Source organism: Macrotis lagotis, chromosome 1 (genome assembly GCF_037893015.1).
Source record: "Macrotis lagotis isolate mMagLag1 chromosome 1, bilby.v1.9.chrom.fasta, whole genome shotgun sequence".
NCBI lineage: Eukaryota > Metazoa > Chordata > Mammalia > Peramelemorphia > Peramelidae > Macrotis > Macrotis lagotis.
In genome coordinates this window covers 873,188,834-873,201,729 of record NC_133658.1, presented here as the reverse complement: position 1 = coordinate 873,201,729, position 12,896 = coordinate 873,188,834, and the positions used below count along the sequence as shown (strand labels likewise).

Here is a 12,896-nt window from a genome sequence, read left to right as displayed (position 1 = left end):
TAAAATTCCATCAGCAATCATTTATTAAGCCCCTACTATGTATAAAGTCTATAGATTGGCTCAGTAGTACAAGTACCTGAGTTGAAATCTCACCTATGATATTTATTTGGGCTGATTATTTACCTCTCCAGACCTTGGTTCCCTCATAAGAAAAGCAAGGAGTCTGAACTGGATGCTTCCAAGGTTTCTTTCAGCTATGACAGGAATGATCCTGTGAAACCCCAAATTAAGAGAGTTTGTGCCTTCAAGGAGCTTATATTTTACTAGAGGTGCAAGGTAAGCAAAGCCCTGTATAAATGTCAGCTATTATTAATGCCATCCTCCTGTGACATTTTAAGATTTATACACTAACTTCTTCTTCTGAGTGAGATAATAAAGTTTCCCCATTTGATAGATGAGGAACTCCCTGGTTTCCAGGGAACGAATAATAATTACTAATTTATAGAGTTGCATACCCAGGTGTGGATCTGGGGGAGCCTTGAATAAGGTGTCAGGTTTCCACAATGAAGTTAATTCCTTGACTAGGTGGGAGATTGTCATTCCCAAATCAACCCAGGCCCCAGAACCAGGCCACTCTCTCAGACAACACTTGCTTCTATTCCAACAGGACAAGACAGAGCTGGTCTCTGCCCTTGCTGTCTCAATAGCAATGGGGCAGGAGGCCAGAGTTCTCGCCTCCAGGAAGGAGACAAGAAAACCAAGGATTCAGAGGACAGGGACAATCTGCAAGATAGAGCTTAGGTTGCAGCAGGTTAAGGCAAAGGTCAACCAATAGGACTGAGAGTATAGCGATAGCCAGAATCAATAAAGGGGCTTCTCTTCACCTCCAGGGCTGGAGCTAGCGGAAGTAGTTGGGACATTCATGGGCAACAAGGTGCCAGGCCTGGTCAAAGGCTTTCACCACCCCAGGCTCCAGTGGGCCCTCCTCTGATGCTGCCAGGTTCTGCTGCAGCTGCTCCACACTGGTCATACCCAGGATAACGGCATCTCCAAAGGCACTCTGTCAAGAGAGGAAGGAGCGAACTATGTATTTGTGCAAGCTGCGTATCCTGATGGCTGGAAGAGTCATGAATACGAGGATCTGATTTTTTTGTATCTACCCCGACACAAAAATCTTTCATTTCATTAGCACCAAGATTCACCCACTGGTGCTCCAAGGTTACCAATCCTAGACCACAACCTAAGAAGATCCCCCAATTGCAAGCCTTTCCCCCCACCCTCACGGCAATGGTAAAACACAAGATGGGTATAACTAGGAAGGGAATATTGTTCACGTATGTGTTTGAATTCTTAGGGTCTCACACAGTGTCTGGCACAGAGCGGGTCCCCCATCAATGTTTGTGGGATAGAACTGAAGGTATGCCCACACAAGGAGGTCATAGAGCCACCAGTGAAGAAAACCAACTAGACCATCCAGTGGCCCCTGGTCACCCATGGACTAACTTACAAATCCAGGAGGCAGCTTCCAGCCCAAGGTGGATTAGTCTTCTTTGAAGCTTGGATAGGAAGAAATGAACCCAAGAGGCAACAGGAGATAGAATACACCAAGGAAGATGGCGACTCCAAAGTCAACCAACTCCTCCAACGCTGCACACCTCAAAGCTACATGGGACCTCAGAGACCATCAAGCACATCCTCCTCCCTCCAGAAAAACAGAACCGAGATCAAGAGAGGTAAAAGAACTCGCCAAAGACCACAGGCGTGGCAAGTAGCAGAGCCAGGATCTGAATCACATGGAGACTCAGCATGCTTCCCACTTTCATTTGATGTCCAAATGATGCTTGGGTTGAATCATCATTTGCTGACTACCTGCTTTGTTGTTGTTTGTCCTTTGTTCTAGAAGACCATGACATCAGCAAGATGATGCCATGACTTGTGAGTGAGTTGGATTCAAGTGGGGGGGGGGGGGGAGATGTACAGTCATCAGCCTCAGTTTCTCCTCCAGGGCCATCTGATTCCAGTGGCCAAATATGGATCAGGAAGACTAGAGATGACCCTAGATAGCAAGGGAGACATAGGCCTTTTTAAGCTAATATCTTTAATGTATAAGACAGTGGGTTCTGCGATGAGGGAACAGAGGGCTTCTAGGCCCACTATGTACTTCTGAGAGGTTCACAATCTAGTTGGATCAGAATAATATTATCTTATATTTATAAAGAACTTTAATATGCTTATCTCAATTGATCCTGGCAACAATCCTGGGAAGTAGGAGCTATTATTGTCCCCATTTTACAGATGACGAAAAGTGAGGCAGACAAAATTGAAGTGACTTGGCCAGGGTCACATAGCTAGCAAGTGCCTAAGGCTGGATTTGTACTCAACTTCCAATCCGATGCCCTACCCTTTGTGCCAACCTGGTTGCCACTCAAATTGCTCATCAAAGTCTCAAATGGAAATGCCTAAAGTATCATAAGGGAAGCAAAGGGCAGGGGCCCAGAGAGAGTGAAAGAATTAGTCTTTGCCTCATTGTGCCATGGAGGTGACCCTGGGTTCTTCACATGGAACTGGGGGGATATGCAATCTCAGACAGCTCCTCCCCAGCTAGAAAGTCTGCATTCCAGACCTGGGCATGGACAAAGGCAAACAGACTTGCTAACAGGTTGCCTGCGGGCTGTTCCTATGGCTGCCTAATGAGATAAGGGGATGACAGCCTTTGGTTTAGGGAAGGGGTCAGATCCTGGATCCTCAGGAAGCAGTGAACTCTCCATCCCCAGAATCTTCAAGCAGAGGTAAGAAGACAAGAGGTTTCAGTTCAGATTATGGAAGACCTTTCCTTTCTGGGGACAACCCAGGGTTAGCCTTTTTAAGTTTGCCAAGACCTTTATGCACAGTTCCTCTTTGAGGGCCTCACAGGAGTGCTGTAGGGTGAGTTTTTCATCATTTCCATTTTTTGGAGGAGGAAGCTGAAAACCAGAGAAGTCACCTGACCAGGCCACCTGGCCCAAGGCCACCCAAATAAAAGCATCTGAGGTGGGCCTCCAACCCAAGTTTTCCTGACTTTGAGATCAGCTCTCTATCTACTCTGAGCAGCTGACCATCGTGGGACACTATGGTTAAGGGAAGGAGTAGATGAATAGAAAGAATTCAGACACATGGGAAGACTATGAGATCCAGAAGCAGCTCCATGGCCCAATTTATAGAGTACTTGGCCTAGAGTCAGGAAGACCTGAATTCAAAATCTGGCTTCAGATATTTGGGTAGCTTTGTGACCCTGCTACTGAGTGACTGAGTGCCTCAGTTTCCCAGGTGAAATGAGGATAATAACATACCCTATCTCCCAGCATTATTGTGAGGATCAAATGAGATAGTATCTAAAAAGCATTTAGGAACAAGCCTGCTATACAGTTGGTGATATATAAACGCCTCCCTTCCCCTCTGGAACAAAGAAAGCTGAGCCCAGAGGTTGAGATACATGAGTAAATTACGTAGTGGTTGTTTACCAGTTGTGTTCAAACATTTATCCCATTTTCTTAAAAAGTCATTGGATCAGGGCAGCTAAGGTGGCGCAATGGATAGAGTCCATCCTGAAGTCAGGAGGACCTGAGTTCAAGTCAGTCCCCAGACACTTAATAATTGCCTAGCTGTGTGATCTTGGGCAAGTCACTTAACCCCAATGCCTTAAATAAACACATTTTTTTAAAGTCCATTGGATCAAGGGCTGGAGAAACTCCAGCAGAGACATTTCTATGAGGAAAAGGACGTGTCCTCGAAGTAATGCAAAACTTGATTTAGGGGTCCACTTCCCAAAGAGCTCAAGACCCCTGGGAACAGATGAGTTCTCAGGCAGGCAGGCAGCTGGGGCATTACCTGCAGCTGGGAGTGGTGGTACATCCATCTGAGGGCTGCTGAGGTCATGCTGGGAGGGTTGGCCCCATAAGAGGCTGCCAGGGCTTTCTCCACAAGAGCAATGGCTTGAAAGTGATGTTCCTTCCAGAAGCTGGGTTGATTGGGCAGAGAGGGAAGTTCAGTGGTCAGCACCCCCAGATTGGCCTCAGTGGGGACTGTGTTGGGGGCTCAGTTTGGCAGAGAACCCAGGTTCCCAATCAAGGAGCTCTGACAGAGTCAACCAGCCTGGGCCAAGTGACAATCCCAGTTCCACTAGCCAGTTGCTACTGGATGGGTGACCACAGGCACTGTCCACTGCAAATATCCAAGTGAGGATTCCAAAGCACCCAAAGTGACCTCTGATCATGCTTCATCTACCACCCAATGAACAATTCACGAGCACAGGCCTTGGGCAAATGTTATCTAAGAATGTCATTCCTCTAGAGTCACTTGTCCCTATAATCATGTGACACCCCAAGGGAGGGGACATATTAGGGCTGGTCGCCACATTCTGGGAAGGACACTGAGTATCCAAAGAAAGCTAAGACTCCTCCAGGCCATGGCAGGCATTAAAGAATGGTTGGGTCTGCTTGATCTAAAGTTAAAGGAAGGGACAGAAGCACATGTCATACATGTGAGGAGTTGTCCTATGGAGGAGACTTAGTTTCATTCTGCTTGGTCCCAGAGAGCAGAGTTAGCAGCAGGGGTAACAGTTCCAAAAAGATCACTTTTATCTCAATTTCTGGAAACACTTCCTCACAATGAAAGGGGCCCCAAAGATAAAGGGGCTACCTGGGCTTCTGAGTGGGGGGGGGTCTGAGGTCTACAAGTAGAGGCTGGAGGTCCAGTGAGGGTTCTTGTTTAGGTCTGGGCTGGACCAGATGCCCTCCAAGGTACTTCTGAGGTGTGGGATGGCTTTCCTGACAGGTGGGCCAAAGGCTTATACTCATTTTACAGATGGGGAAGGAAAGAATCAGAGATGATACCTCATCCAAGGTCCCAGAGTTAGTTAATGATAAAAGCAGACCTACATTTCCAGGCCAATATTTTTTTTCGCCATTTGACAGGCATGACCTCTCTAAGGAAAGAAGTGAGGGATTCCTAACTCCAAGCTCAATCCCAGCAGTTCTGGCCATGCAGTTAAGTTCAGAGAAGCAAGACTTCCAGAGGGGAGTGGTAGAAAGAATAATGCATGTGAAGCCAGAAGACTCAGGCTCAAATGTGAGTGCCAGCTGTCTCGGTTTCCCAAATTTGTAAAAAGAGGGAGGTGACTTCTAAGTTCTCCTTCCTACAAGCCTATTTCCCCACTGGAGACAGGACAGTTTAAGAGGGTTCCAACCCACAGGAAAAAGATTCAAGGATTTGAAACATTCTTCTGTCTCTGACCCCCCCCCCCCCCAATATGCAGCTCACCGATTCCGGTAGATTTCAGATAAATTCTTTCCAAAGAATCGGCCCTCAGGCTGTTTTTCGTCCTCAACTTCATACTTGTATTTGCCAGTCAGAAGACCACCTGTGGAAAGGATGGACACTTAAATCTCAGGGGTTCCAGAGAGGGCTAAGGATATCCACAGGGGCTGAGAGCATGAGGTGGAGGCCTCCCTTTTCTAGTTGTCAACAATCAAGGAAGAAGTAGAATGAATGAAGCATTCAGTAAACATTATTAAATTCTTGTGAAACAATCAAAATTGAAAGCATAAAAGTCAGAAAAATCCCTGCCCTCCTAAAGTTTACCTTTTTTAACTAGAGAAACAATACCTGAGACATGGCCAGGAAGGAACACTTTGGTGGCAAAAGTTACCAGGATTGTGAGGGAGTGAACAGGGGAATAGATTGATATGGCCATGGTTCCTAAATTCATAAATCCAGAACTGGGGGGGGGGGGGTGGGATCGGGTGAATTGGGAGGGAAGAGGAGAAATGTAGTTCCTCTAGGGCAAAGGTGTCAAACTAGCTACCAAGAGGCAAAATCAGATTGAAATGTACTAGGAAATACTTAACAAAAATAAATAAAAATGCAATAAAATATAATTAATGTCATACTTTAAGTTACTATGTGACCCATAAGTTTCCGTATGTATGGATTAGTGTCTTCTATTTCCAATTGACACCATTAGGAACTCACCAACACCACCATTCTAGGACACTATCTCATTCCTCCTCCTTCTTGTTCAAACTGAGCTCAGAACAGGGACTTAGTAGGTCTAAAGAGGTCACAATAAATTCAGATTTCTAGAGTGATCTTTATCTTTTAAAAAATGCATTTCCTCAAAAAACTCAATAAGGTAGTTAATATAAATGCTACTTTCCCCATTTGGCCAGAGTGGTTCAGAGAGGTTGCAATTTATCCAAGGATACAGAGCTAGCAAGTATCAGAGTCGAGATCTCTCAACTTCACATCTGGCTCTATCACCCCATCCCAAAGACTCTGTGCTCCCTTCCTCCCTTTTCCTCCTACCAGCCAAAGGGTTGTAAGCATAGAACCGCAATCCAAAGTGACGTAGGCAGGGGAACAGCTCAGTCTCCACTTGCCTGGTGGTGGCGTTGTACATGCCCTGGGAGGAGGGAAAAGAGCATGGCTGGGGTGGCTTAGGGAAGGGATCCCCCCTCCAAACCAGCCCGGATCAGGAGAGGCTCCAAGCTAAGCACTCCAGCTGAGGCTCAGGTCTAGATAAGGAACCTGAGGCCACAGAAGGGAAGTCATTTGGGAGAAGACAGAGTGAGGATCTGAACTCAGCACTTTCTACCCCAAAGCACTGGGGGTCAGAGACCTAGGTCTGAGTTCCAGTCCCTTCATCCTCTGGTCCTGTGCTTCCTCCCCTGTTGGGCCAAGTGACTAAGGGCCCCCAGGAGACCCAACAGCATCTGGGCTGAGGCAGGACTTCACCTGGTACACTGTGGGGAACACCCAGCCATGGTGCTTGCAGAGGGTGCAGATCTCAGCGACTTCCCAGGAGGTGAAGTTGGAGAGACCGAGTTCTACAAACTTACCCTGTGGGGGGAGGAAGGAGGAGGGAAGAAGGGAGAGGAGGAGGGGGTAGAGAGGTAGCACAGTGTTTGGGTCATAGTAGGTGGTTAGTGAATAATCTTGAATGATTGATTGATTGGTTGATATTCTAAGGACCCTCCCAGCTCTGACATTCTATGCTCTAAGGGCCTTCCCAGCTCTAACATTCTGTGTTCTAAGAGCCCTCCCAGCTCTGACATCCTGTGTTCTAAGGACCCCCCTGATTCTCATATCCTGGGTTCTAAGGTCTCTCTCAGCTCTGAAATTAATGGTCCCTTTCTGCCATCCTCTGCTCTCACCTCCTGGTACAACTCAGTACAGGCACGCAGCGTCTCCTCCACAGGCGTGGCATGGTCTGGCATATGCAGGTAGAAGAGATCCACTCGGGGACACTGAAGCCGCTGCAGGGAGGTCTCCAGCTGGGACCTGACACTGCTGGCGCTAAGGGTCTTCCCATTCAAGGGATGAGCTTTGGTGGCAATTTTTACTTGGGGAGAAAAAAGGTGGTAGGAGATGACTGAGATTTAGTTCAGTTCAGGAGTTAAACAAGAAACCTCTATCCAAACAGCTACATTTTTAGAAAAAGTTCTTATTGCTGTCTTACATCCTCTTGGTTTTCCCAGGATCCCTTCTCTCCTTCCTAGGGATCCTTCCCATCCACCTCAAGAGAATGTTTTTAGAGGCCATTAGGTGGAACAGTGAAGAAATCAGTGGGACTGGAGTCAGGAAGCTCTGAGTTCATATTCTACCTCAGACACTTACTGTGCTATTCTGGGAAGGTCCTGGAAATGCTACCTGCCTCAGTTTCCTTAAGGGTAAAATGAAAATGTTTAATCATCATCATCATCATACTAATGGCATCTACCTCCTAGGATTGAAATGATATGCTGGCATAAAGTAGGTGTTTAATAAATGCTTGTTTCTTCCCTTCCTTCATGGACCTCTAATATTTATTAGTTAATTAATATTAACTAATATTAAATTCTGTTTGAAGTTGGGGAAAAAGAAAAATGAAATTTCTTTTGGCTGGATGTCACAGATTTCCTGAAAGCTATCCCTGGACCCCAGAATTAAGAACTCCTGATCTAGTCCAAACCTCTCATTTTATAGATGACAATACCAAAATCTGGAAAAAGGACTTGTTCAGGTCACTTGAACATAGATTTTCATGAAACATTGTGTGTGTGTGTGTGTGTGTGTGTGTGTGATGAAAGAATTCTGAATTTGGAATCAAGAATGGGCTCAACTATAAATCCTGACTGTGTGGTGAGTTACTTAAATCCTTTTGGTCTTGGTTTCCTCATCTATCAAAAAAGGTTATTTAATCACTCACTACTTCTGTGACTTTAGGTAACTCACTTCACTATATCTGTCTGCTTACTTGTAGAAGAATGGTAGGGAACTTTTTTTCTGCCAAGGGTAATTTAGATATTTCTAACATCATTCTCAGGTCATAGAAAATTATCATCTTAAAAATTAGCCTACTATATTTAGTCAAACATTTAATCAATTCACCTCTAAGAAGCTCTTAGATTGAATGAATTTTTAAGTTCCATCTGCAATTGTCTTGGCAATTCCAGACCAAGAATTTCACAGGTCTCATACAGCCTTCTGACTGGATGTTCCTGCCCCTGCCCTAGAAGGAGGAGGTTGGTTGGTTGGATCAAGTAATGTCAGATTCTAGATTTGGTGTTCCTATGAATGAGGGTGAGGGGATTAGGAGATGGGGAAGTCGAGGGAGGAGGACAAACACCAAGTTCAAGTCCAGGTTGGTCTGAACCAATCCATGAGGTGTCATTTAAAATTTATTCCTCAGACCACTAACTGCCTAGCAATGGCAGGAACTAAGTACCTGCTATGTGCTAGATGCTTCACAGCTGGTGCCTCATTTGATCTTCACAACTACCCTGGGAGAGAGGCGCTATCATTACTTCCATGTTACAGTTGAGGAAACTGAGGCATACAAGGCCTAAGTGACTTGCCTAAGATTATAAAGTCCCTTTCAGAACAGGGGTGACCCTTCTTGAGTTTCTCCTCCCCCACGGAGGCTCTAAGTGGCATGACAAACTTGACTCAGATGGTAAAGATATTCCCTCTGGCCACCCCACCTCCCCCAAACCTCCTGCTCTGTGAGCAGGCCCTGATAAGCCCAGCTCGTCCAAAGTCCTTCGGGCGCAGCGCATGAGCAGTCCGGGGAGCTGCGGCCAAGGTCGGGAGTGTCTCCTCCCCTTAGCCTTGGTCAGGAACTTTACCTCTGCCTGGCAGACTTTGAAGCGGGTGCTGGGGCAGGTGGGGGGCATGCCCGGGGTGGGTGGGGGCAAGCTTGGGGGCGGGTGGGGTGCAGGCTGGGGGCGGGTGGGGGGCATGCCGGGGGCAGGTGGGGGGCATGCCGGGGGCAGGGGCCCAGGGGAAGGCCACAAACCAAAGAGCAGCCGGTGGGCACTGGGTGGGCACTGGCATCCAGGCTGCTCGGCGCCCTGGGAGGGCGCTGTCCAAGGTGAAGGCAGCTGACTGGTCGGGGCTCAGGCCGAGGTGGCGGGTCCGTCCCGCCACCGGGGAGCCCGCGGGTGCGGGTGCGGGTGCGGGTGCGGGTGCGGGTGCGGGTGCGGGTGCGGGTGCGGGTGCGGCCAGCTTTACCTGGGCTGTCGGCGGCGCCCAGCCCCAGGCCCAGGCTGCCCACGATGCTCTCGGAGCGGCCGTCGCCGTAGATGAAGGCCGTGTCCAGCTGGCGGTGGCCGCGCTGCAGGAAGGCGCGCACGGCGGCCGCGCTGGCCGGAGCGTCCATGCGCCAGCCCATCTCCATGGTGCCCAGCACGGAGGCCGGCAGGGCCCGGGCCCTCGAGGACATCGCGGCGGCGGCGGCGGCGGCGGCGGCGGCACGAGGAGGCCCGCGGGGCCGGGCGCGGGGAGGGAGCCGGAGCCCGGCCCCGCCCCGTGACGTCATGGGGCGGGGCCGGGGCCGGGGCGGCCGCCGGGCTCGGGGAGCGTCTGCAAAGAAGCCCAGGGAGGCGGCGGCGGAGGCCGGGCCGGGCCGGGCCGGGACGGGACAGGACGGGCCGGGATCAGGTGAGCGGAGCCGCGGGGCCCGGGCCCCGCCGCGGAGCGTTGGGGCTCTCGGGGCCCAGCGGAGCCGGCCCGGCCTGAGGGCGCTTTGAGATCCGGCGCCGGGAGGCGGCAGGTCGGGGCCTGGGGGCGGCTGCGGGCAGCTCCCTCCCGCGGGGCCGGGGGCCGGCGGCGCTCGGCGGGGCTCCGGGGCCCGGCCCCGGCTCGGGTGCGCTGTCCGGCCGGCAGCCTGGAGCCGGGCCGGACTCCGCAGCCCCCCGAGCCGCCGCCCAGAGGCCGTGGGGACCCCCCAGGCACGCAGGAGGGAGCCGGGGGGCGGCCCCGCCCGGAGCCTGTGGCCGGCACAGTGCGGGGCGCCGGTGAGGGGCCTGGCGGGCCCGGGCCCGGAGACGCGGGGAGACGCGGGCGGGACGCGGGGGAGACGCGGGCGGAGATCCCGGGAGACGCGCAGGAGGCCCCGGCGGGGGCACAACCGGGACCGAGAACTAAAGCACACCCCGGGGATTAACGGCCTTCTCTTGGGGGCAGTTGGGGCAAGGGACTTGCCCGGGGTCACTCAGCTAAGATCAGGCGTCGGGGCTAGATTTGAACTCGGGTCCTCCTGCCTCCGCAGCTGGCACTACCCGGCACTCCCTAGACTCTCATAGGAAACAGATATACAGGTGTGTGTACACTGTAGAGATGGCATCGCTAATAGATAGAGGTGTCTCTTAACAGGTGTTGGCGGCTCAAAACTCAAAAGGAAATGGAGCTACCAGCCTTTACATAAAAAAACAAAAATCAAAGCTCAACATTATCTATGTTGGATAGTATTTTGACTTGTTTTGCTAAACAAAGCCCATTTCCTTTTTTTTTAGGTTTTTGTAAGGCAAATGGTTAAGTGGCTTGCCCAAGGCCACACAGCTAGGTAATTATTAAGTGTCTGAGACTGGATTTGAACCCAGGTACTCCTGACTCCAGGGCCAGTGCTTTATCCACTGCACCACCTAGCATCCCTGCCCCATTTCATTTTAATCTGTTAGGTTGCAGGCCGTGTGTGGAGACAGGCCTGGTGTCTGTAATAAATGCGATTTAGCCCACCCCTTGCCTTTTCTAAAGGTTAGACAGAGACTTCAAGGGTAGACGCCTCCAAGCTGCAGCCCAAGGTCCATTGTTTATTAGACTGATCCAGGATGTTTGTGCTGGACCCAGGACGTCCTCAGGGGCCCCGTTCAGACAGTGTCCTGGTAAGGGCCGAGATAGTGCTGAGCACACGTTTGTCTGTGTGTGTGTGTGTGTGTGTGTGTGTGTGTGTGTGTGTGTGTACACGTATGTGTGTACCTACAGTTGGGTCTTGGAGCTGAGGAGTTCTCACCATGGCTGCCTAGTTATTGGAAGACAGGTGGACAGTAATGGGACTGGCCCCTCACAGATGGGATAGGGTCCTCTGGTCTGTGCTGAGAATACCTTCCAAAGGACCACTGTCAGCTCTGTGGCAATGCAACTGAGGCAGAGGATTGCATGAACAATATAAATGAAAGTCCTTTTATTAGGTCCTTGCTGTTCCATGAACAAAATACTTCATTTCTTGACTCTGGACGTTTTTTTCTACTATCCTCCTTGTCTGGAATGCTCTCTCTCCTCCTCATCTCTGTCTCCTGCCTCCTTGACTTCCTTCAAGGCCCCACTAAAACCCTTCCTTCTATAGGAATTTTTCCCCATCCATTCTTTTTTGTTTTTAATTTTATTTATTTAAGGCAATGGAGTTAAGGGACTTGCCCAAGGTCACACAGCTAGGCAATTATTAAGTGTCTGTGGTCAGATTTGAACTCGGGTCCTCCTGACTCCAGGGTCAGGGTTCTATCCAGTGGGCCACCTAGCTGCCCCTCCCATCCATTCTTAATTCTAATACCTTCCTCTTAACTATTTCCTATTTATCCTGGATATAGCCTATGTGTACATATTTATTTGCTCCCTCCAATCTTTTGCCATTTTTTTTGTATCTTCAGAGTTTAGCACATACATAACACTTAATAAATGTTTATTGACTAGCACATACTCACAAAATGCTCAGTTCTAAGGACATAAATGTGAATAGATAACCTCCCCTCTAAAGGCTTCCATTCTAATGGAGGAGACTATACCACTTGAGAAGTGGGGATCAGGGGTGATTGTTTTGTTTGGAAGGAGCTAAAGAAAGTACAGCTATATAGGGAAGATGGTAGAGCACCAGGCCTAGAATCAGGAAAACTCATCTTCTAGGATTCAAATCTGACCTCATACACTTACTAGCTGTGTGACTCTAGGCAGTCATTTCATCCAATTTGCCTCAGTTTCCTCATCTGTCAAATGAGCAGGAGAAGGAAATGGCCCACTACTCCAGTATCTTTTCCAAGAAGACCCAAAAAGGGTCATGAAAAGTCAGATAGGACTGAATGACTGAACAAGGAAAGGGTGAGGGTCAGGGAGGCAGAAGCACAGGATAGATGAAAGGTTATAAGTGAGAGAAGTGTCCTGACAGGAAAGTAAAATGAATTAATATATAAAGCTCATTGCTTTGAGGCAATTATGAATCTTTTGTAGAAGGGCCTCTAGGGAGACACAAAAGGGTTAAATCCTCCAAGGCTTGTTTTCTGGTTTAGTCTGCTAAAGAAGTTATTTCCCCAAGGAAGATGTTGCAGATATGCTTGGAAGAGATATCTGATAATACAGAACTTTCTTAGATTCCCGCAGAAAAGTATTGGAAAGAGAATTGGCATTTCAGACCAGTGCTCTTGGAAGGAATTGCACATCTTTTCATTCAGGGGAGAACATGGGAAAAACTTCTTAGCTATAAAATGAGATGGAAGAGAGTGAGCTTGATGATCTCTGAATTCTTATTTGGCATTTTTATAATCTTCCAAGATAAAAAGCAGAGTTTCCAAGGGGTCATTTATTGCTGTCGCCTACAATTTTCTTTAAGGAAAATCTCATCTAACCTTTGACTCAGAAATCAGCCTTTTAATGTACACTGGAAGTAGAAT

General features: G+C 49.1%; 2 protein-coding genes across 4 annotated transcripts in view; one reads left to right on the top strand and one right to left on the bottom strand.

The window, feature by feature from the left end:
• Nucleotides 1–9,718, bottom strand: LOC141509058 (aflatoxin B1 aldehyde reductase member 2-like). Its single transcript, XM_074218268.1, has 7 exons — nt 9,469–9,718; nt 7,131–7,318; nt 6,712–6,816; nt 6,283–6,379; nt 5,239–5,338; nt 3,808–3,937; nt 1–1,000 (listed from the first exon to the last, which is right to left on the bottom strand). Exons 1-7 carry the CDS (start codon nt 9,677–9,679, stop codon nt 839–841), a joined length of 993 nt encoding a protein of 330 aa, XP_074074369.1. The 5' UTR covers nt 9,680–9,718; the 3' UTR covers nt 1–838.
• A 73-nt stretch (nt 9,719–9,791) lies between these two features.
• Nucleotides 9,792–12,896, top strand: part of SLC66A1 (solute carrier family 66 member 1) — a 34,200-nt gene continuing 31,095 nt past the window's right edge. Inside the window, exon 1 of one of the 3 annotated variants that reach the window (XM_074218267.1) lies at nt 9,792–9,897. The gene's annotated coding sequence lies outside the window, so the exon portion shown is untranslated. The remainder of the gene's footprint in view (nt 9,898–12,896) is intronic. The other 2 variants (XR_012474570.1, XM_074218264.1) reach the window with 2 other exon arrangements.

Bases quoted from the DNA above. Each gene is read 5' to 3' on its own strand.
- LOC141509058 (XM_074218268.1), bottom strand. From the start codon at position 9,679: ATGTCCTCGAGGGCCCGGGCCCTGCCGGCCTCCGTGCTGGGCACCATG. The intron at 6,380-6,711 runs GTGAAGTCCTGC...CCCTCCTCCCAG, and splicing joins TGTTCCCCACAGTGTACCAG to GGCATGTACAACGCCACCAC. The intron at 1,001-3,807 runs GTAATGCCCCAG...CTCTCTTGACAG, and splicing joins ACCACCACTCCCAGCTGCAG to AGTGCCTTTGGAGATGCCGT.